Source organism: Cottoperca gobio, chromosome 7 (assembly GCF_900634415.1).
Source record: "Cottoperca gobio chromosome 7, fCotGob3.1, whole genome shotgun sequence".
In the NCBI taxonomy this organism is placed as follows: domain Eukaryota; kingdom Metazoa; phylum Chordata; class Actinopteri; order Perciformes; family Bovichtidae; genus Cottoperca; species Cottoperca gobio.
Genome location: NC_041361.1, coordinates 4,726,718 through 4,747,834, shown reverse-complemented (window position 1 = coordinate 4,747,834; position 21,117 = coordinate 4,726,718). Strand labels below are relative to the sequence as shown.

Sequence of the window (21,117 nt, the reverse complement as noted above, 5' to 3'; positions counted from 1 at the left end):
ACAATGCAAAATCTCAATTTACTGTTTGTCACAATCTTTTCATGTGAAAGAGGATGAATGTTATCAATTCCAAAATCCACATGTTTTTATTTTTACGAAATATTCTGCCAAAACAATAAGTGAAATTAAAGAAGTGATTACATTTTGTGCCCTCACATCACAATTGAAACTGCTTCATGTCACTCGTAATGATGATTGATGTCGCTCTGCAGATGTCCTGGAATAGGATTTCCCTGCTGTTCATCACAAATGATAGAAATGACAAAGACTGTACAGGTCATTGCGCTCCAAAATATCTTTTCATCTGTAGCTTTTAAAACATTTTTATGTGAAGTATTTCCTATGTAAAGACAGAAATGTTTGATTGTAGTGCGTCTCAGTTAGCTGCAGCCCGTCGACACTCTCCTCCAGACCACCCGGCAGAGCAGGCGTGGCTTTACTCTTTATCTGTTGATGTGGTTCTGGTCATTTCAGATAAGGGCAGTGTGAGCTGTGTGTAGACATGAGGCTCAGGCTGAGTACACAAACCCAGCAGCTGTCTGGCACCATACACACACACACACACACGCACATACACACACGTACAGACTATTTTACAAAGGTTAAAAGTGACAGTGAGCGCAAGTAAGCGCGGGAGGAGGCAGAAAAGAATAATGAAATGAAAGAATATGGAAATAAATAACCGACACTCTCAAGGAAAGATAAGGGGCAACCTACGGGGGAGATTTTTATGTTTTGTCACAAGTAAAGCACCGTTGGTGGGTTTTTACAGAGCCTGATCTAACGCAGATGTTTTAAGGAGTTCCAGATTCTCCACAAAGGCCGATGAGCTCTGACTCGCACTCTCGCTGGCCCCGTTTCAACAACAATATCCCATCAGTCATCGCTCCCTCTGGGAAAAGGTCTTATAAATGCAGCGTCCTGTTCTCCACACAGTGTTCAGATGTATTTCTTCTTCCATGTGAGCATTAAGATATTCTTCCCAGTGTATTTAAGTGACCCCAGAAGTCCAGGAGGGCGTGAGCATCATTTGAAGTTTAGCAGTGCTGAAAGGATTAGTCGATTAATTGACAGAACAGCGATTGTTCAATCTTAGCGTAACTAGGCACGGCAGGCCTGTCAAGTTGTCTCCACACGTTGAAGCGTGTGAATGGGGCTTTCGGACCATTTACAGGTTCCCAATGTTCATTTACAAGTTCTGGCAGGCCCGTGTCATGTTAGAGGAATAGCTCCAGTTGTCATTTCAAACGGCAAAATTGCCGGTTCACGACTAGAAATGAGAATTTCTGCTTTTGTCTACCTCAGTCTGAAATCAAAAACAGTGAACAATGAAATGATTGGTTCAGATTTGGGCTCTCTTCACTTGGACATTTTTACTGTATATCTGACATTATATTTAATTATTTAACCTGAGTCTGAACACTCTGAGGATACAGCATGTTCTGACTGGTACGTCGGTGTAATGAGCCTGTAAGACAAAGTCATCAGCACCCACCACTTCCCCCCCCCCCCCCCCCCATAGCCACCCTCCCTGAACCTGGGTGGGGGACTGCAGGTCTTTGGAGGGAGGCTGTGGAATGTGGGTGATAGTTGCTAAGTGAAAGCTGCGCTGCCATCTCTGATAATTCACAGTCTCCGTGGGTGTGAGTCTCGGGCCAACACTAAGCAGAACCTTTCACAAGACTGAGAAAGAAGCACAGAGAGAGACTCTTCAACAACATTGAGTTATATATAAAATCCCCACCATCATCACATCTCCATCTTCCACACATAAGAGGTCTATAATGACTGCTGGCTTCAAAATGAGCTCTCTAACAGGAACATTAAGTCAGGAAAGTGAACATAATACCTGCATACGCATTATAGCAAAGGTTATCCCACATCTTTGGGACTACAGCTTTGTATATTGCATATTCGTTCTATAATTCATCATGTGAACCGCTGCATATTCCTTAGACAATTTTGTAAATTAAAACCACTTTTAAAAACTGCGTTGCTGTGGTAGGAGGAGATTACTCAGCAATAAATCGGATTCTGATTTTTGCATGTCAACAACTTTTACACTGACGTACTGACTGATAGAAGAGACAAAGCATGTGTCTGATTAAAGGGATTTAAACTGTAAATTGCATGGTCTGCACATTTATTTAATTTAATTTTAAAACCTCTGAACTTTTCATTCTGTTAAATGACTTGTAACGGGTCTGTAAATGAAGCGGTGCAGTAGCAACATGTGTCTGGGGGAAATGTTAAGATCGACTAATTTCACACACACACAAACACACACCTTCCTGTGATCAGTGCTGGGTGTTGGCTGAGTATTGTTAAGTGCGATGGCGAGCAGGATGGGGGGCGGGGGGGGGGGGGATTGAAGGAGGGGGAGGAAAGAGATACTCGACTGACATTCTGCAAGAAGGACGGTGTACAATCTGTAAACCTCAGTCAGTTTGATTAAGATTGTTTGGTTTGAAATGGATTTGGCTTGTGAGTGCACACCATTAGTCCCACTCTACTGTCTGTCTGGGAGAGGCTTGTTTAATTACTTCATTGCGCAGACGGACTATATTTGTTTTTCTTGTTGGGGGGGGGGGGGGGGGCTGGTCTGCCTGCTGCATGATGCTATGAGAGGGAACCAAAACAGTGGAGTTGTGGGACAGAAAACCAAGACAATGAGCTAAAAGATGCTATAAACCTCTGTAGAGCTGAGGGAAGCTGCATAGTTTGGTGATAATTCTCCAAGTAGCCATGTGGTCCATTGTTGAAATAAAGTATTTATTATAGCTGCTTTTATTAATCCTATCCAGGTGCATTACATTTGTGTCCATCTTGTAGGACGCTGTTATATGTTGCGTCAGTCAACCTTCTGTCCCATTGCCCTTCAAAGAACACTCTATCCCAGTCTGAAAAGGGACCTGATGACCTTAAAAGTCAATGTTTATAGACTCACTGTCAGGACCAGAGACTTCCCGCTAAAGTAAATGCCTGCCGTGCTAAATCCATCGTAAAGGAGGAGAGAAATTATAAATAAAGGTTTCTGAATGTTCCATTAGCGCCTCTCGTCAGTAACGTCAGAGAGGTGATGAGGCCCAAACATCATCACCTCTCTGAAGTCACTGCCTTCGAGTTGGACGAGCAGGCACTGATGAGAGGCGCTAATGGAACATTCAGAAACCTTTATTTATCATTTCTCTCGGAGGGTGGGGGGGAAGAAGTGGTGATGCTGAGGCGTTACCACTGGAGGGCAGGTGAATATTGTATTTACTTCCCACACCACCAGAAAAGCATCCACAGAGCCATGCTGACCATTTATTGATGAAGCGTGCACATGCTCCCTCAGCTGTCGGGGGGGCTTTTCGTGGAAAAAATACATTTTAATCTACGTTATGTGTACTGCTGTTTTTACTGTCCTGTCTAGATCAGAGCAGCTCTTACATAATGCCATTTTGATATCCAGGGATTAGTCCAAGGTCCTCTCCACAGACTGGCTGTCCCGTCCCCCCTCCGTCCCCCCCCCCCGTCCCCCCCAGGAGATGACGACTGCTTTTATGGCACAAAAAACAAACAAACTAGGTGATGTTCCAAAAGACTAGATGTTCAATCCCTCTTTTTTATAGTCTCCACAAACCGAACATAGCCCTTTCAGTCATCCGTAATCATATTGGTGACTCAATGCAGAGCATGATGCATAGTGGTGTGATTATAATGGTGCCAAACCAGCACAGGCTGAGCAGGAATAAGTGATGAGATTCAGGGGGGGGCCAAACCTTTTTGATTGTGAGCCATGTACAGAAAAGTTTGGAGCAAAACGATAGTAAATCGGGCCATTTCAAAATGAGCAGTTGGCCCGCCGGCCGTAGAGTTTAGATAAATGAGTGTGTCGTTCAGCACAGAGGTGCAGGTGCAGTGGCGGCGTGTACAGGTAGAAGGTAAACGCCGCCATGCAGAGCTTCTAAAGAGGCGGAGTGCTGCTGTGTAAACACAGGACCTTACTGTGTATTCTGCAAACCCACCAGCACTTGCCCTCTTGAGAAAAGCAAGTAATTAGTTTGAGCCTGTGAGCTCAGACGCATGGAGTGTGATACGCACGTCGAGTGAATCTCAACAGATAAATGCTTACAGTAGCTGCAGCTCTGTGCATTTGGAGAGACAACACACTTTGAAGTCTGAGAGTCCACACACACACACACACACACGCACACACACACACACACACACACACACAGACAGACTGACATTCACTTGTAAACACACATGGTGCTGCAGGTTTCACTTTTGTCTCATGGCTGTTTTTGCTTGATCAGTGAGAGTAATGTAAACAGAGCTGAGCGCTAGGAGCCATCTGCCTAATGTCACTGTGGCCCATATCTGTCCCGCTGTCTCTCCGCAGAACTCACTCACTTACGCTCTTCTTACTCTCGCCGTCCTCACATTGTCTTTTTTCTTCCTCATCCTGCTCCATTCCACTTATTTCCTTCCTACCCTCAACATCTGTCACTCTTTCATTTTATCTGTGTTGTCCATTATGCTGCTGGTCTATTTTTTACCACACGCCTTGTTTACTTTCTTTTTGAACTCATGTCTCCATTACCCATCTGTTTCTATTCTGGTGTCTGTGACACTTTGTAAACTACGTCACCATTATCCTCTATTGTTATTCTTGTTATTCTTTTTATATATACACACACACACACACACACACACAGTATATATATATATATATTTCCATTCATTCAGGCTCTTCTGTTTACATAGAAGTTCCCTAAAACGTGTTTCTTTTGATTTAATATTAGGACATAAGAAACTCTCTTCATGGGCCATTTGATGTTTGCACCATTCTAAATGTGTCATCTCTTGTTCATCTTTACTGTAAACACGATATTAACACTTAGATTGATTGAATTATAACATTTAGACTGCTTTTATGCACCTTTTTTGTATAAATCTTCCAGGGAAATTTCAAAAAGTACAGGAAACATGGGGATCAAAACACTCGAGGATCAGCAGTGACGAATATCTGAGGAAGAGCGATCCATCTGAACAGCTAAAGGCACTTAAGTAACAGAGTCATCTGGTTTTATAGCCATTCTGGAGACCAAGGTTTACAAAAGAAAGAAACATTTAGATTCTTCTGATTGTGATTAAAGCAACTTTTTATTATAACAAGAGCTATCATTTTTATGCATGTGTTATGTTGTGTTTGTGGTGTGAATTGAAGGTACGCAAGGTATGAGAGTAGCATTAACAGAACCACTTGGATTAATTACATAGATTTGTGTGCGACAAAGCGAAATCAAACTGGTGTGTTTACAACAATGTCTTTCCAAAACAACCAGTTTGATTTCAGATTCGATTCAATGAGGCATTTTTCAGTTACAATACTAATATACTGTACAAGGAACCCTCTAACCTGGTGCATTATTAAAAAATAGTGATATCAGATCATTCAAATGTAGAGCGATTTGAATCGGAAGAAGGTTTAAACCCAGCCCTGGTACAGACCGGTGTGTTCTGGTGCTTTCTGATTGTTTGGTTTGTAGACGTGGGTCGTAGCAGCAGTCGCATGGTAAGAATTTGGACCTGAATTTCTGTGTTTCTCTCACAATTGTCAGCTTTTGTCTCAGACAGCCCAAAATCCCACAGTGTGAAGGGGCCTCAATGCACACACAGTTTGTTTTGAGTCTCTTGAGAGAGAAAGGGAACAGAAATGTTTGAGAAAAGACGTAAACAGGGGAATGAAATGCACGCCACGAGTATCATAATGTAACCCTTACAACGAGTGCAAGAAAAGGCTGTCACCAGTTCATGTTTTATTACTTTTTATCTCGAGGTAAAGTGAAGCACTTGAGATGTACTGCGTATCTCTAACGTTATCTCTGTCAGCATCACTGTTAATCTCACTGTCAGTGAAACCAGTTTTACTATGAGGTTAAATCCACACAAGAATGACATCCTGGCATCCTTTTTTAAACATTTATACACACAGTTTAAATGTTTACATCCTGTGGACTTCTCTCTCAGTAAGGACAACAACACTGCTACATGAGAAATGTATCTTTCGTCTGATGAGAGAGCATTATCGGTGAACTATTTTATTTTACACCTGCTTACTTTTATGCATAAAACATGATTCATTCGCTCCTTCCGTTACCGCACAGGATTCAAGGTATCCTCCTTCCTTTCTCGTATCTTGACGACCTCTTCCCCCTCCCCCCCTCCTCCTCTCTCGTCTCTCCAGGTGAGCGCTAATGTCCTGATCTTCCTGTGCACTAACATCATTGGTATCTGTACCCACTACCCCGCTGAGGTTTCCCAGAGACAAGCCTTCCAGGAGACCAGAGGATACATCCAGGCCAGACTTCACCTGCAGAGGGAGAATCAGCAACAGGTCGGCCGGCACACAGACACACATTTGTCTATTTGTGAATAATGCTGCATTCAAGTGCTCCTCGGACGGTCCCAATTCACAGAGTTAGAAATTTGTTCTTCCGACTTTTGTTCATGTGGACACTAAAAGATTGATATCTTTTTTTTTTTTTAATGATTTATTTTAGGATTTGTTTTAAATGATTATCATAATAATTATTATGTTTATTGTTTTGTTATAATTACTATGCTCCGTTCAGTTTTTCTGTACATATTGTCACTGTATATCTCCTATTGTATCACTATAAACAAAGTAAAATAAACTCAAACATGTTGCCTTGTGATTAAAATAAAAACACACACTTGACACGTTGCACATTAATATTGTGAATGACACAATTTTGTTTCTTTTTTTGTTTTGTTTCCAGGAACGTCTGTTGCTTTCAGTGTTGCCAAGGCACGTTGCCATGGAGATGAAGGCTGACATCAATGCCAAGAAGGAAGACATGATGTTTCATAAAATCTACATCCAGAAACACGACAATGTCAGGTCAGCCGGGACACTTGGTGCTTTATTTCATGAATTAACATTTCACTCACTTTATCCACATTGTTTTCTGTTAAAGTAGCAGTAGTGATACTTGTGTACGAGCCCCCTTGAGTACGTGATATGAAGTACTATGATGTCTCAAAGCATTAGAGGGGAAATATCCTGCTTCATACTTGTATTTCAGGTTTCTACTAGAACCTGTCGACATGCTTTAATGTTAAAAAAACACACACATTTTGTCTTATTTCACAGATTGTTGGTTGGAAGGCACTGCAGATACGCAAATATATGTGCACAAGCACTGTAAATGAAACACAAAACAAACATTTTCTCTGATTCTTCCTGAGAAGACTCACAACACATTTGTACACACACACACACACACACACACACACACACACACACACACACACACACACACATATAGGCGCGCTCACGGTGTCAGAGTCAGGTTTGGCAGAGTGGAGGCTAATTAACACTAGTGAGGGAATACTTAATCACCAGCAGCCAAGATAAGATAATCCCCAAAGATGGAGAGCTTCAGCACACATTCATTTACAGCACTGAGCAAACACACTGCGCACAGTCCCACACACACACACACACACACACTGGCACAGATATCCTTCAGAAGACTTTAAGGTCAGACTTCCAGCCTCTCTCAAGGTCAGCAGCCCTGATAGTAGCACACTGCAATATTGTTCTGCTGCTGCGTAGTGATGGAAATATAATCAGGATCCTCAGAACCGCACAGTTGCGAATGCCTAAACTAGCGATGCACCAGTACTTCTATCAGATATCGGGCCGATCTTGACTCGTATAGCTGGATCAGGCATCTTGACAATGGTGGTACTTTGTTTTGTTGCTGCATTAAAACTGTTTAATTGTAATTCTTGGTCATTTTAAAGATTTATTACCAAATTCAATTGATTCATTTTATATCTATTTCTTTAACTTTCATTCATTCATTTCCTTTCGCCCTCACCATCGATAACTGGTTGTCCTTTTTAATTTAGCTTTTATTGTTTATCTTGTTTTTATGTGAAGGTGTTTTAATGTTCCCTTTTCCACTTTCTACTCTATTGTCGTCGAAGATTAATCGTGTGTTTTCACCTCTTTTATCCCGTCCTCAGTATTCTGTTTGCAGACATCGAGGGTTTCACCAGCCTGGCCTCTCAGTGCACGGCTCAGGAGCTTGTCATGACACTCAATGAACTCTTTGCTCGTTTCGACAAGCTGGCATCGGTGAGGATCCGCAGCGTCCTTTCTCCTACGTCTGTTGTGTTTTCTAAAGGAGTAGTTTGACATTTAAGGACATTTTGCTTTAAAGGTGCTGATAGTCGGATTTTATTACCAGATCCAGATGAAACTGTTTCAAATCAAATAAAGATAATCGTGGCTGTAGCGTCATTCGTATTCATTTGGATTTTGGGGTGAACTGTCCCTTTAACAGACAGATATGACACAAAACTTTTCCTTTATTTATTTATTTTTCCTCAGATACATTTTGGACCTCATTGTTCATCCAAGTTGTTCTCCCTCCTCTCTCTTTCTCAGGAGAATCATTGTCTTCGTATTAAAATTTTGGGTGATTGTTACTACTGTGTGTCCGGGCTGCCTGAACCGCGGGCGGACCACGCCCACTGCTGTGTGGAGATGGGCGTCGACATGATAGAGGCGATCTCGTGAGTAGAAATAGTGTTTGTATGTGTGTGTTTGTTTTGTACTTTGTTGGTTTGATGTCTTTTGCAAAGTTTTTATCCTGGAGGAGACTCTGATCAGCTGTGTGTCTGCAGGCTGGTGCGCGAGGTGACGGGCGTCAACGTTAACATGCGTGTTGGGATTCACAGCGGGCGCGTGCACTGCGGCGTGCTCGGACTCAGAAAGTGGCAGTTTGACGTGTGGTCAAACGATGTCACGCTGGCCAATCACATGGAGGCAGGAGGCAAAGCAGGGTGAGGGAAATAAACAATATTTCTTGACCTGTGTGTGTGCATATTATATTACATAAAGATATTTCTCTGTTTTCAAAGCTCACACACAGGTTTTAAATACAATTCCTTGTCTTTTTGTCTTTTTTGTAGGCGGATCCACATCACTAAGGCCACGTTGCAGTATCTTAATGGAGACTATGAGGTGGAACCAGGTTTTGGAGGTGAGAGGAACGCGTATCTGAAGGAGAACAGCATTGAGACCTTCCTGGTTCTCGGCTGCAGCCAGAAACGGGTCAGTGCACAAAAACAAGCAGATCAGTAAAGATATAATTGGTTTGTTATGTATGCTGTATAGGAACAAAACACATGTATAACAATAATGCATATTAATACATATTATATGCTTTTATGAGTATTTTAAATTTGAAATTGTCTCCTTTATATTTAATTTTGATTATGATGATTATGATTATTGCACATTAGCCTTTTAGCACATCCTTTATGCCACCCCAACAATGTGTAACGTTAAGACTACCACACACATGTTATATGTTATGAAACATACAACATTAAATGACACATCGATCAAAGCTTCCTAAAACTGATTAACAGATACATCCCCACACATCGGGGGCTCGAAGCTTTCAGCTGGTGTTGAGGTGACATGTGTAACAACATTATCTTACATGAGAGTGGACCGAGTTGTGAATGAAGGAGTCTTTCTAGATCCTGAACCGACTGTACGCTCGTGGGCGTAATAAAATTAAGAGTGTATTTAGTCACTTTTCATATTATGAGTATGAGAACAGTTGGTCGAGCCTTCATGTTCCTCCATCCGAGCAGAAGGAGGAGAAGGCGATGATGGCGAAGATGCAGCGGACGAGAGCCAACTCTAACGAGGGTCTGATGCCACGCTGGGTCCCCGACAGAACCTTCTCCAGGACCAAAGACTCCAAAGTCTTCAGACAAATGGTGAGAACCAACACACTGCTTCATGCTGGTGGAGCCGGGCTGCAGCTTTTCTGTGACACTCATATGTCGTGTCTGTTTTCTTCTTCAGGGGATTGATGAGAGCTCCAGTAAAGACAAGTGAGTACGGACTCTTGATGCTTACACACGGGGTTAGGAAGGTTACTTTGAATATGTATTCCGATACAATTGCTAAGTGTAGTCAGTAACAAAGTATGATAATATTAAAATAATGTAGCTTGATTACTTTACATTACTTTTAGATTACCTCAATCACAGTTCAGCGCAAGTTCTGCCTTCCAGCTGTCAGCTGTCATCATCCAACGACTGAAATCATTCGGCACATTAATATTTCTGGATTTCAACTGGCAGCATCACCCATATAAATGTAATTAAATGTATTTTATTGAAATTAACAACATTCATCGTTTTGCAGCCGGGGTGTTCAGGAGACCATGAACCCGGAGGACGAGGTGGATGAATTTCTGGGGCGCGCCATTGATGCTCGCAGCATTGACCAGCTGAGAAAAGATCACGTTAAGAAGTTCCTGCTCACCTTCCAGACGTCCAGCCTGGAGAAAAAGGTTCAAACTAAAACCTCTAATTATCGCCTTTAATATAATTCACCTATAGAGGAGGCTGCGGCTCATATCTGACGCTCTTCTTCTTCTGCTGTTTCCTGTTCCTGCAGTATTCCAAGAAGGTGGACGATCGTTTTGGAGGCTATGTTGCGTGTTCTCTGCTAGTGTTCTGCTTCATATCCTTCATACAGATCGTTATCTTTCCACAGTGAGTACTTCACACGTCTACATACTGTAGTAGAAAATAAATGATGTCTTTATGTTCACTCTGACCTTAGAGAACCTTACAGGTAATGACTTAAAGGTAGCTCATTGGATACTTTTGGTGACTTTCACCCCACGTGAGGAGATCAAATTACTGCATGTTGTGAACTTTATGTGTTTTTTTGTGAGAATGTTTAGTCCAGACTGCAACAAGACTTTGTCTGTGTTTAATCAGGTCTTAAAAGGTGTTTTGTTCCATAATATCACAGGTGGAGAGTTACTGTTTGGATGTGTGTCACGTTTTATGAATGAAATACTAATGTACAGTAGAACACAAGCTCAGCGCACCTGTGTTTGAACTCCCTTTATTAGACATTCTTTATTAGGTATAACCCCTTGAGATGTACCATCTCGTTTCAAGGGGGTCCTCACAGAATATAATACAATACCAGCACAATTACACAAAACAAAACAAGATAATTACACACTACAAATAACAATAAGACGTAAAGAATCAAGAGATCATACTCCTAACAGTCCATGAACATTGATCATTCATTCATAGATTATAGTGAAGTCTTGTCAGTGATAGCATTAAGTAATAAAAGTTAAAAGCATAATTATAGAGGCGTTATTATGGACATGTACAACTGATCCTATAGTAAGAAGACAGGGTGATTTTGAACGATGATATGGATCCAATATTTACAGGAAGATTACTCCAATCAGAGGGAGCTTTAAACACAATGATCCTCCTTTTCACTTTTAGCGAATGATGAAGTTAAGCTTATGAATTCATGTAACAACAAAAACAATCCTCTCTAACAGACACAGACTTTGATTAACAGCTTTCACACCGAACAGGTTAGATGTGGGAGCGTCCTCAATGTTTCTCTATAACTGTATTTGTGTGTTCTTCCTTGCAGCACCCCGGTCATGCTGGGAATCTACATCAGTATCTTCGTCATACTCGCCAACATCCTTTTCATCTGTGCCATATATTCATGCATCAAGGTAGCAGAGCTTTTTGAAACACAAACAGATATTATGCAAATATGCCATTCACTGTTTAATGTCTTCACTTTTTTATTTCCCCTCCTCTTGTAGCTCTTTCCGGCTGCAATGCAGACTGTCTCAAAGAAGATTGTCCAGTCTCGCACCAACAGCACCCTGATCGGAGTATTTACCATCATCCTGGTTTTCATCTCCGCCTTTGTGAATATGGTAAGATTCAAGAGACCTTTCCCTTTTTCTTTTATGTTTATTCATTCCTTTTAAACAAAGCTGCAGATAAAAATACGGCTGCACCAATATTATTAGTATTATACTATTTGTTTAATAAGTTTCCAGTGGTGGCTGCGTACGATTGACTCTGACTCGTGTGATCCAAACATTTCCAAAAACTCAAACATACTGTGTGTGTGTGTGTGTGTGTGTGTGTGTGTGTGTGTGTGTGTGTGGCTTCACTGCAGTTTGCCTGTGACACCAAGAGCTTGGCACAATGCGTTGCCGAGAAGCTGAACACCTCTGCAGCGCTGGTGACGCCCTGTTTGATCCGCAGCTTGAATGTGTCCATTGAAGGGGGTCTAGAGATCTGTCCGAGCGCAGGCCCCTCCTGCCCCTTTCCTGAGGTGAGTTCATTGTTATATCATCACTTCACTGTTTGTGTTCCCTACGCGACTGGTCGAACCTTTTCAGAAAATGAAATGTCACATTTGCATTTGTGTTTTTCTGAGATCTATTGTTGATAATGCCTCTTTGTGATGCTGCTCTCCAGTATTTCTGCTACAGTGTGCTGCTGACGCTGCTGGCCTGCTCGGTGTTCCTGCAGATCAGCAGCATAGGGAAGCTCGCCCTCATGCTGCTCATCCAGCTCACCTTCCTGCTGCTGGTGGAGTGGCCACAAGTAGCACTTTTTGACAATGCAGACCTCTTTGTCACCTCCAATGCCATGTAAGTGCCGCAGGCTGTGGATGCTAATGCAGAGGAGGGCACAGGATAGTGTTGTTTGTGTAAAACCGGACAGCTTTGTTTTTCAAAGCTGGGTATTGAAGTTTTTTTAGACGCCCAGATGAGAAAATGTGTTTTTACATGCTTATAACATGCTAACTGTGAGTTATACTCTCAGGTAGGAATTTAATGGTGTAAACATTTGAAGTTATATACTATTTATTTTAGATAAATTTAAGAGTTTTGTATATTTCATTATTTGTTCTAATGTTTTTTTTTCTTCCTTTTTAGTGATTTAAATGAAACTAGTGCTCAATGGTAAGAATCTAAATGTGTATTTCAAAATAAACACTTTTAATAAATTAATATTATAAGGATTATTTGCTTTATTTGTATTGACCAGAGTGTTTGTTTGTTTATGTCTCTTATGCCTTTTAGGTCCAGTTTCAATGAAACTACAAACCAGTGGTAAGATTTAATTCAGTGACACTTTTTGTCTGATCTTTTCAAAGCTTTTTCCCCATTAATGTGACCACGTGTCCGTCACTTTGCAGCCCATTTGTTGTGACCAAAGTTTCCCTGAGGGTCATGACTCCAGTGATCCTCACAGTCTTTGTCCTGGCATTGTACCTGCACGCCCAGCAGGTTGAATCTACTGCACGCCTCGACTTCCTGTGGAAATTACAGGTATGTGCATCGTCCACTAGAGGGCGACATCTAACCACGTGAACTAGAAACATACTCGCTCCACAGCTGCAAAAGATGATGAAGATGATTGGGCTGTCTCAGTTTATTAATGTCTTCTAATAATAGAATATCTGTGTACACCTCGACCCTGCCAGACATTTTAATACAGTATTCATAAATCAAGATATCAGAAGAAAGCTATAAGACTTGTAAACCTGCTTTGGTTTGTCAAAACTTCAAGTCATAAATTTGGGTTGTATACGTTGAAAACAACCAAAATAAACTAAATAAGAATAAATAAATAAAAGCTGAATATATCTAATCAAACCTTCACCTCCACTCCCAGGCCACAGAGGAGAAGGAGGAGATGGAGGAACTGCAGGCCTACAACCGTCGCCTCCTCCATAATATTCTGCCCAAGGACGTAGCTGCTCACTTTTTGGCGCGTGAGCGGCGTAACGACGAGCTATACTACCAGTCCTGTGAGTGTGTGGCCGTCATGTTCGCCTCCATCAGCAATTTCTCTGAATTCTACGTGGAGCTGGAGGCCAACAACGAGGGAGTGGAGTGTCTCCGGCTGCTCAATGAGATCATCGCTGACTTCGATGAGGTAAAGTTTGTTAAGATCAGTGCGTCGCCGTCATTCTGCATCTGTTTACCTGCTTAAAGGGGCAATTCACCTTGGAATAAAATAAACAGAAAGACACACTCACAGGACAAATACGCATGTTTGACTTTGGGGTGAACTGTCCCTTATTATATGCTAATTTATATATTTTTTAAATGTGTACATTTCACAAATGTGATCACTATCTGTTCTCAGATCATCAGTGAAGACAAGTACAGGCAGCTAGAGAAAATCAAGACCATTGGTTCCACCTACATGGCAGCCTCCGGTCTTAATGACTCCACCTACGACAAGGAGGGCCGTTCACACATTATTGCACTGGCCGACTACGCCATGAGACTGAGGGAGCAGATGAAGTACATCAACGAGCATTCCTTCAACAACTTCCAGATGAAGATAGGTAAGCAAGATTCAAATGTTTGGAAATCACATCAATTTAAAGTTTACAAAGCTGCCATTGTTAACGTTTGTCTTCATCTCCCAGGTCTGAACATCGGGCCAGTGGTAGCCGGGGTTATTGGTGCGAGGAAGCCTCAATATGATATTTGGGGAAACACGGTCAATGTGGCCAGTCGTATGGACAGCACGGGTGTGCCTGACTGCATACAGGTCGGTGTCATTTAACAACTATTATAATTCAGCCCACATATAGATAAATATTTATACAGCTTCATATAAATCTATCTTTTCCGTTCTGCTTTCAGGTGACTACAGACCTCTACCATGTGCTTGCTAACAAAGGGTACGTGCTGGAGTATCGCGGGGTGGTTAAGGTCAAAGGCAAAGGGGAAATGACGACCTACTTCCTGAACGAAGGACCGCCCAACAGTTAGCAGCCGTGGCAGCCGCAGACGTTGGGATGAATCCCCACTGCAAGGACACAGCACCACTGAGCGAGGACTCACAGTGTGAGCGAATGGCTAAAAAAAAAACTAGAGACGCCATCACTTGAATCCCAAGTAAAGAGAAAACTTTAAAGATCTCAAAAGGAAAGTGTTCTTGATGAGAGGAAAATGTTCTCGTTTGACGGCCATTTTGGCTCACATACATGAGGAAGGACACGTGTTTTTCTCATGTCTAGCCTCTCTCTCAGGCTTCTTGAAAGATGCAAAGTCTGTTTATTTAAAACAACGCCTTTTAGCCTGTGTCAAAACAAGATTAATGCTGTACATAAGGCTACTTTTTATTTTTACTTTGAGTTTAGTTTTTTTCCGGTCATTTTTTTATTTCACATGAATTATGAACAGGTACTCATATTTTGTTTCTGGATTGATTATTTATTTTGATCTCGATGTTTTGTGCAAAAGGTCCTTTATGAAAAAGTGTGAATACATACTTGCACAAATATCCAGTTTATTACACGTTTATAAGTGTGTATGTACATGCATATTTGTGTGTGTATGAATATATGTATAAACCGAGGAGGAATATATTGACCAAAGACTAAAGTATTTACTAAAAGCAAGGCAAGACATGTTTGATATGTTCTCGCTAAAGTCAGCAATGATCACCGCCTCTGTTTTTTAGGCAGAAGGTCTGAACCCTCTGTCTTTTTGGCCAACTGCTGGCAGCACAGGCTGCTTCTTTGTTTTCATAGAATATGTACAATAATTTATTTTGTCTGTCATTCAGGAAGCAAAGAGCTGATTACTTTAACTCTAAATTATGATGTTGCCCTCAACCTCTAAACAAAATGACTAAAGACGACTAAGGATGTTAATAGAAGATGATATCTGAAATATATATTTTTATCTCTGAGGAGTAGAAGCAGCGCCAGCTGGGATTAGGATCCTCTTCATCTTCATTTCATGTCAGATTGGTTTCTTAGAGCGTGAGCAGCCAGTGTGCAGCTGCTGTCAGCCTTTACAGTATAATGTCATCGACTGCTCCTTCCCTTTTCAGAGAAGTATTTTTTTGGTGCAAATGGAAATGAAGGAACTTAGATCTAGAGCCATCGGGGGGGGGGGGGGGGGAAACCTCAGATTTCAACGCAGTGGTACCACACAGCCTGATTCTTCTATGAAGAAGAAATATATGAAGGAAAGAAATATATATTGATTTTGACTGAATACTGTGCTTTGTAATCCTGAAGGGGCATAACTATTTTCACTGTGAGGTTTTTATGATACAACAAAAACTGCTTTCTTGCCAAACATAACCGCTTTGAAGCATGTCTGATTGTGGTATCTTGTTTTCATTTCCGTTTGTTTTAACGTAGGGTATTTTGTATCACTTCTGTATCCATCATTTGTATATTATTATTATTATTATTATTATTATTATTATGATGATTCTGATTAATTATTATGCTTATTATGATGATTCCATTCCAATGAAAAGGATCAAAGACCAGCACGCTTTCTTGTAAAATGCCAGTTGTAAAAGCTCAAGCTCACTGGTACCAACTGATCAACTGCAGCCAACGAATTCTGCTGTTCAATCCTAAATGTACAAAACAGTATTTCATGTAGAGTAAGTAATAACCATTAGCTGCCTTTGCAGCAGAACCCGAGTGGTGTATGCTCACATAAGCATAGCAGTAAACACACACGTACAGATGATTCACTGTGCTTTTTATTTTTTATTTATGCCACTACTGCAGTATTGTAAGTCTCAGTCAGGCTTTAAGGTGAGCTGTACCTCCCACACATTCACTTCTCAGTAGTAACAAATGACATCCCTGGTGTTAGACTATGTGAAGAGGACAGAATTAATAAACCTACACGTATATTTCTTGTATTATTTCCCACCCGCACTCAGTAGAAGTACTTATAGCTGAGTTTGATTGCCTTATGTTAATATAAAACTAATCACAGAATAACACTGAACAGGAACAGTGCCTGCCTGAACTGCTGATGTTTGGACGGAGAGATGGATAAAGGGCTTGTTGAGAATCATTTCCGGTGAACATTCTCATCATTGCAAACGATCTTGGTTTCTCCAGCGTCAACTTTTTGTAAATCGGGAGAATCGGCAATTAGCTCTTCCGCCACACACACACACAACACTGGCAACCAACAGTTGATCATGTTTGTACCAAAGCCAGCTCACGCAGCCCTGTGCTGTCGGTCCCCTCCTGTGCAGTGATGTTTGGCCTCGGCGGCAGCACCAGAGGGCGGTAATGTAATGGAGATCACCAACTATCACGTGAACTGACCAGCGAAGGGTGCTTCATATAAGCAGAGAGTTTAAAGAAAGGACATGAGTTTTAAAAAATGTGCATTGTATGTATTCTATTTCTATTGGCTGTCCATAGACTTGTGTTGATTGTTAACTCTTGGGATGTTTTGGGGGGGGGGGGGGAGAACAGCAGAGGGGAGGAAGGTTGTGTGTCCCCCCCCATACTACTGAAACAGTGTTTTTGCTCAGGCCTGATGAATCCTTCCGTATTTGTTTTAGTTTTTATTTGTATTTTCCCTGAGTTGGAGGAGTTGAAAGGGGAGTGTAGTTGCAAAGTTGAAGGACAAAAAGAGTTGAGGACTATGACAATGAGAAAAATTAACATTTCCCCTTGAAGAAAAAAAAAATAAAAAAAAATCAATGGCTGTTTTGCGTGTTCATATATTCACTAATGTTGTTAGATGTACTGCAGTGCAAATATATATTACATGTAGTTTATAGAAACACAGGCGTCACCATACATTATGCAATAACCTCAAACTTTATATTCACAGGACTAGAAATATTAGCATACTTAATAACCACAGCTAGATCCTTTTATAAGAGCATCCATTACGATTCTGTGTGCCGACCTTTTAAATTATAATATAACATTGACTATATGCAATGACCCTGTAACTGGAAACAACACCCCTGCTTTGGACGCGTTTAGAGTGACTGACACGGGCAGCTACATGTGTACAAAGTTTTACTTATTTCACAGAATCAGAAAATAGCAGCACCATTACAACGTATATTAGACAACACAAGCCTGCAAACAAAGATATTCTCAAAGTTAGACGACTAACCGTAAGACATTTTTTCTACCGTGAATTGAACTGGCTCGTTAAGAATACTTGAGGCTTTTGAGAAGTAAAGGAACACCAAAACAAGGACACTGATGGAGACCACCGCAGAGCTGCAGGACCAACCTGAACCACTTTGCACCATCAACAGGTGAGTTATGGTAAGTAACAGCCTTTCATTTTGACACCCTAATCTGCCAATTTTGTATTACTGAATGAAGTCCATTAAGTAGTTTTTGGGACATATCATGCTGTTTGACGTGTTAGAGCTATTGGTAGGTAAAGAACTCAACATGGCCCTATTACTAACATGCTTTCAACTACTCGCATGAAGACCATCATCTAGTTATTAATGTCCTCTAGAGGGCAGTACAACATGACTCTCTATGGATCACTCCAGAAGTGCATTTGAATGTGCAGGTCTTTGCCTGGACTCCTAGAGGGGCAGCAAGATGACTTCTTATCTTATACTGCATGTCCAGTTGAAAATACACCAATTAAAACATAAATATGAATATATATGTATATGAATAAGGGTTGAAAAGTATCATTCATAGCTTCGTGTGACAAAACAGCCAACAATAAAACTAGATTTAAAAGAAAAAAACATTAGTGAAGGAATCAAAATCAAGCATGAAAAATGTCAAAAAGCAGATCAGTTATCAATTTAATTTAAAGTTCAAAGCTGATGCTGCTTTTGGTGTGTGTGTGTGTGTGTGTGTGTGTGTGTGTGTGTGTGTGTGTGTGTGTGTGTGTGTGTGTGTGTGAACTGAAGAAGAAAGGCTGTCAGAACAGCGAGAACTCCCGGTCTGTCGCTGAAATATCTTTAACAAACCTGCGAAAGCAACAGGTGGATTACACTCACAGAATTTATATGTATTTCAAAATTCCTTTATCAGATTTGGAAATGTTACCTACTTTGTCATCTCACTGTTCTTTCGGGGAAAGCGTTTGACCTGGGTCCACGGGGCAGGACTCCTGGACGTCATCCATCCATAGTGCTGGCTCTCCGTCAGCGGCACTATGTACAGCTGGTTAGGGGCTGGAGAGCAGAGGACACAAACACTTGTCTGCTATACAGCTGTGATTTGGACCCTTAATGTGTAATCTTTCTTTGTCTACTCACATCTGGGAGTTTGAGCCCGTTTGATCATCTCTTTGTATCGCTCATGGCTCCCATGGTGTATGTCAGCGCTGTAGGAAAGAGGCTGGTGGGAAACGTTGCACGTGTCTGTGCATGTGAGGGGTCCCTGCTGTTCTTGAAGAGATGGAGGTAGTCCTGCTCTCCCACCATCTGTAAAGAGATATGTTAGTATAGACGGATCATTCATTTGATTACATTAATGTAATTCTGTTTCTGTTTTTCAAAAGACACAAGATACTCAAGTTAAAGTGTTGTAAAGTGTTTTGCTTGAGGATTTATTTTATTTTAAATGCTAAGTCCTAATCTTTGAAGTGTTTTATGCAAGACAACTCCAAATGAGAAAATGTTTGTTTACATTGGACTAGTTGCATTAATGCACAGTAGGAAGATAACACAACATGTTCTCCCCCTTTGATAGTTCAAAGCTTTACTATCTGATGTATTTTATGACTCTTGTAATTAAATAGAATACATCTTTATTTTTATTCTACTTACAAGAATGACAATCAATTATTCAGCAGTGTGCAACATCTAAGTACAAGTACATAAGTTCAGTGAGTAAAAAAGTAAATAATTAACTTGTTTTGTCGCTTAATTGTTGACCTTATATGTGTTGTTCTTGCATGCAGTGATGGAAAATATTCAAATATTTTAATCAATTATAAAAGTATTAGTAAAAATACTCACTATGCATAATAGACCATTTCAAAAATAATATATATATCATATTATTGGATTATAATTAGTGATTTATTAACGTGCATGTCACTTTAATGTGGCAGCTGGTAAAGATGGGGCTAATTATAATTATAAAAGTAAAAATACTCAACGCAGAAAAGTAAAAAATGTTTTATCTGCCTGGAACCATACTATGTATTAACATTTTTGCACAATAAATTCCTTAAACTGTGAGAAAGATAGTTGCTAGCTAAATAAATAAATGTTCTGTCAATCGACTAACTGATTAATCAACTAATTGTTTTAGCTGTAGGCTACTTTTTATTACATGCTACCATTTTTATTAGAACTTCTTTGTAAGTTTTGTGTAGTGAAAAGGAAATACTCAAGTAAAGTACCAACACATAGGCCTACCTCAAATGTGTATATAAGTAGCTACAGTGCTTGAATATAAAATAAATCTTACTTAACTCACCACTGCCACGAGCTACTAACGGTTATTTAACGTTAGCGCTACATGTAGCTTGTTATATTTAGGCCTGAAGACTTCAGAATAATTAAATAAGTGTTCTTATAAGCTATCAGCAAGCTAATTTATCTTTGTTTTCACTGCAGGTTTACAGTTAACTTTATGTTAGTTTGACGAAATAACGTTACAACCGAGAAGCGACTAGCAGTTTGAGTGCAGCTCCTCTTACCCCGAAGATGAGACGCTCCTCTGGGATTCACGATCATTTTATCGCCTATTGGGTTTTGGTAACCCAGTTGTGTTAGACCGAAGAAGGCCATAGTGTGACAAAGTTACCCCCGACCCGATAAACAAGCTGCAACCGAGACTCGGGGAGACTCGGGGAGACTCGGAGAGACAATGAGAGAGACAGAGAGCCCGTAAATAAATCACAACTTGTGTTTTAAGCGTGACCATGGCAACAAGACCCGCCCACCCTCGGTGTCTCGTGAGGGAAACGTTGAAACCTCAACTCAACTATAAATAAATAAATATACAAACAAAACAACAAATAAAACAGGAATAAAAACACATTTATTGTTTGTTTTTTCACTTCTTCCCCCTTCTTTATTGAATGGTTAACAACAAGTGTTGAAATTAAAATTAAAATACAAAATATAGCAAAGACATATTTAAAATAAAACAATAACAATTAGAAAGATAAACGAAAGTGCATACAATAGTAAATAAATAAAAATACAACTTCTTATAATTTAACTTTAAGGTTAGTACATTCAAACTCTATTAATATGTGGATGTCTTTTAAACTCATTGAGTAAATAGGCCTACTGTAGGTGCAATTCATTCTAAAAAGCTTTTAACATTGGGTGAGGTAATGGGTTCATAAATGTGGCTTTGTATGACCTACTACAGTATATAATATTTTTCCATTGTTAGAATCGTGTTATTCAGTGTCAAAAATACTACTGACTCCTAGTTATTGTCTTTCATCTGAT

General features: G+C 40.5%; 2 protein-coding genes across 3 annotated transcripts in view; one reads left to right on the top strand and one right to left on the bottom strand.

The window, feature by feature from the left end:
* The window catches only part of adcy6a (adenylate cyclase 6a), a 29,972-nt gene extending 12,578 nt beyond the window's left edge, over positions 1–17,394 (top strand). For both annotated transcript variants that reach the window (XM_029435431.1, XM_029435432.1), the window contains exons 4-24: positions 6,236–6,385; positions 6,792–6,913; positions 8,047–8,158; positions 8,471–8,598; positions 8,710–8,868; positions 8,998–9,139; positions 9,691–9,819; positions 9,908–9,936; positions 10,253–10,400; positions 10,508–10,605; positions 11,528–11,615; positions 11,709–11,825; positions 12,074–12,232; positions 12,379–12,554; positions 12,843–12,869; positions 12,990–13,019; positions 13,106–13,238; positions 13,585–13,848; positions 14,062–14,266; positions 14,351–14,475; positions 14,571–17,394. In XM_029435431.1, the coding sequence (XP_029291291.1) occupies positions 6,236–6,385; positions 6,792–6,913; positions 8,047–8,158; positions 8,471–8,598; positions 8,710–8,868; positions 8,998–9,139; positions 9,691–9,819; positions 9,908–9,936; positions 10,253–10,400; positions 10,508–10,605; positions 11,528–11,615; positions 11,709–11,825; positions 12,074–12,232; positions 12,379–12,554; positions 12,843–12,869; positions 12,990–13,019; positions 13,106–13,238; positions 13,585–13,848; positions 14,062–14,266; positions 14,351–14,475; positions 14,571–14,699 (2,670 nt within the window). In that variant the 3' untranslated portion in view covers positions 14,700–17,394. The remainder of the gene's footprint in view (positions 1–6,235; positions 6,386–6,791; positions 6,914–8,046; positions 8,159–8,470; positions 8,599–8,709; positions 8,869–8,997; positions 9,140–9,690; positions 9,820–9,907; positions 9,937–10,252; positions 10,401–10,507; positions 10,606–11,527; positions 11,616–11,708; positions 11,826–12,073; positions 12,233–12,378; positions 12,555–12,842; positions 12,870–12,989; positions 13,020–13,105; positions 13,239–13,584; positions 13,849–14,061; positions 14,267–14,350; positions 14,476–14,570) is intronic.
* On the bottom strand, positions 16,833–20,597 carry spmip11 (sperm microtubule inner protein 11). The gene is made up of 4 exons (XM_029435465.1): positions 20,352–20,597; positions 18,958–19,125; positions 18,750–18,873; positions 16,833–18,666 (listed from the first exon to the last, which is right to left on the bottom strand). The coding sequence occupies exons 1-4, from the start codon at positions 20,440–20,442 to the stop codon at positions 18,618–18,620; spliced, it is 432 nt and encodes a 143-aa protein (XP_029291325.1). The 5' UTR covers positions 20,443–20,597; the 3' UTR covers positions 16,833–18,617.
* Between the last annotated feature and the right edge of the window lie 520 nt (positions 20,598–21,117).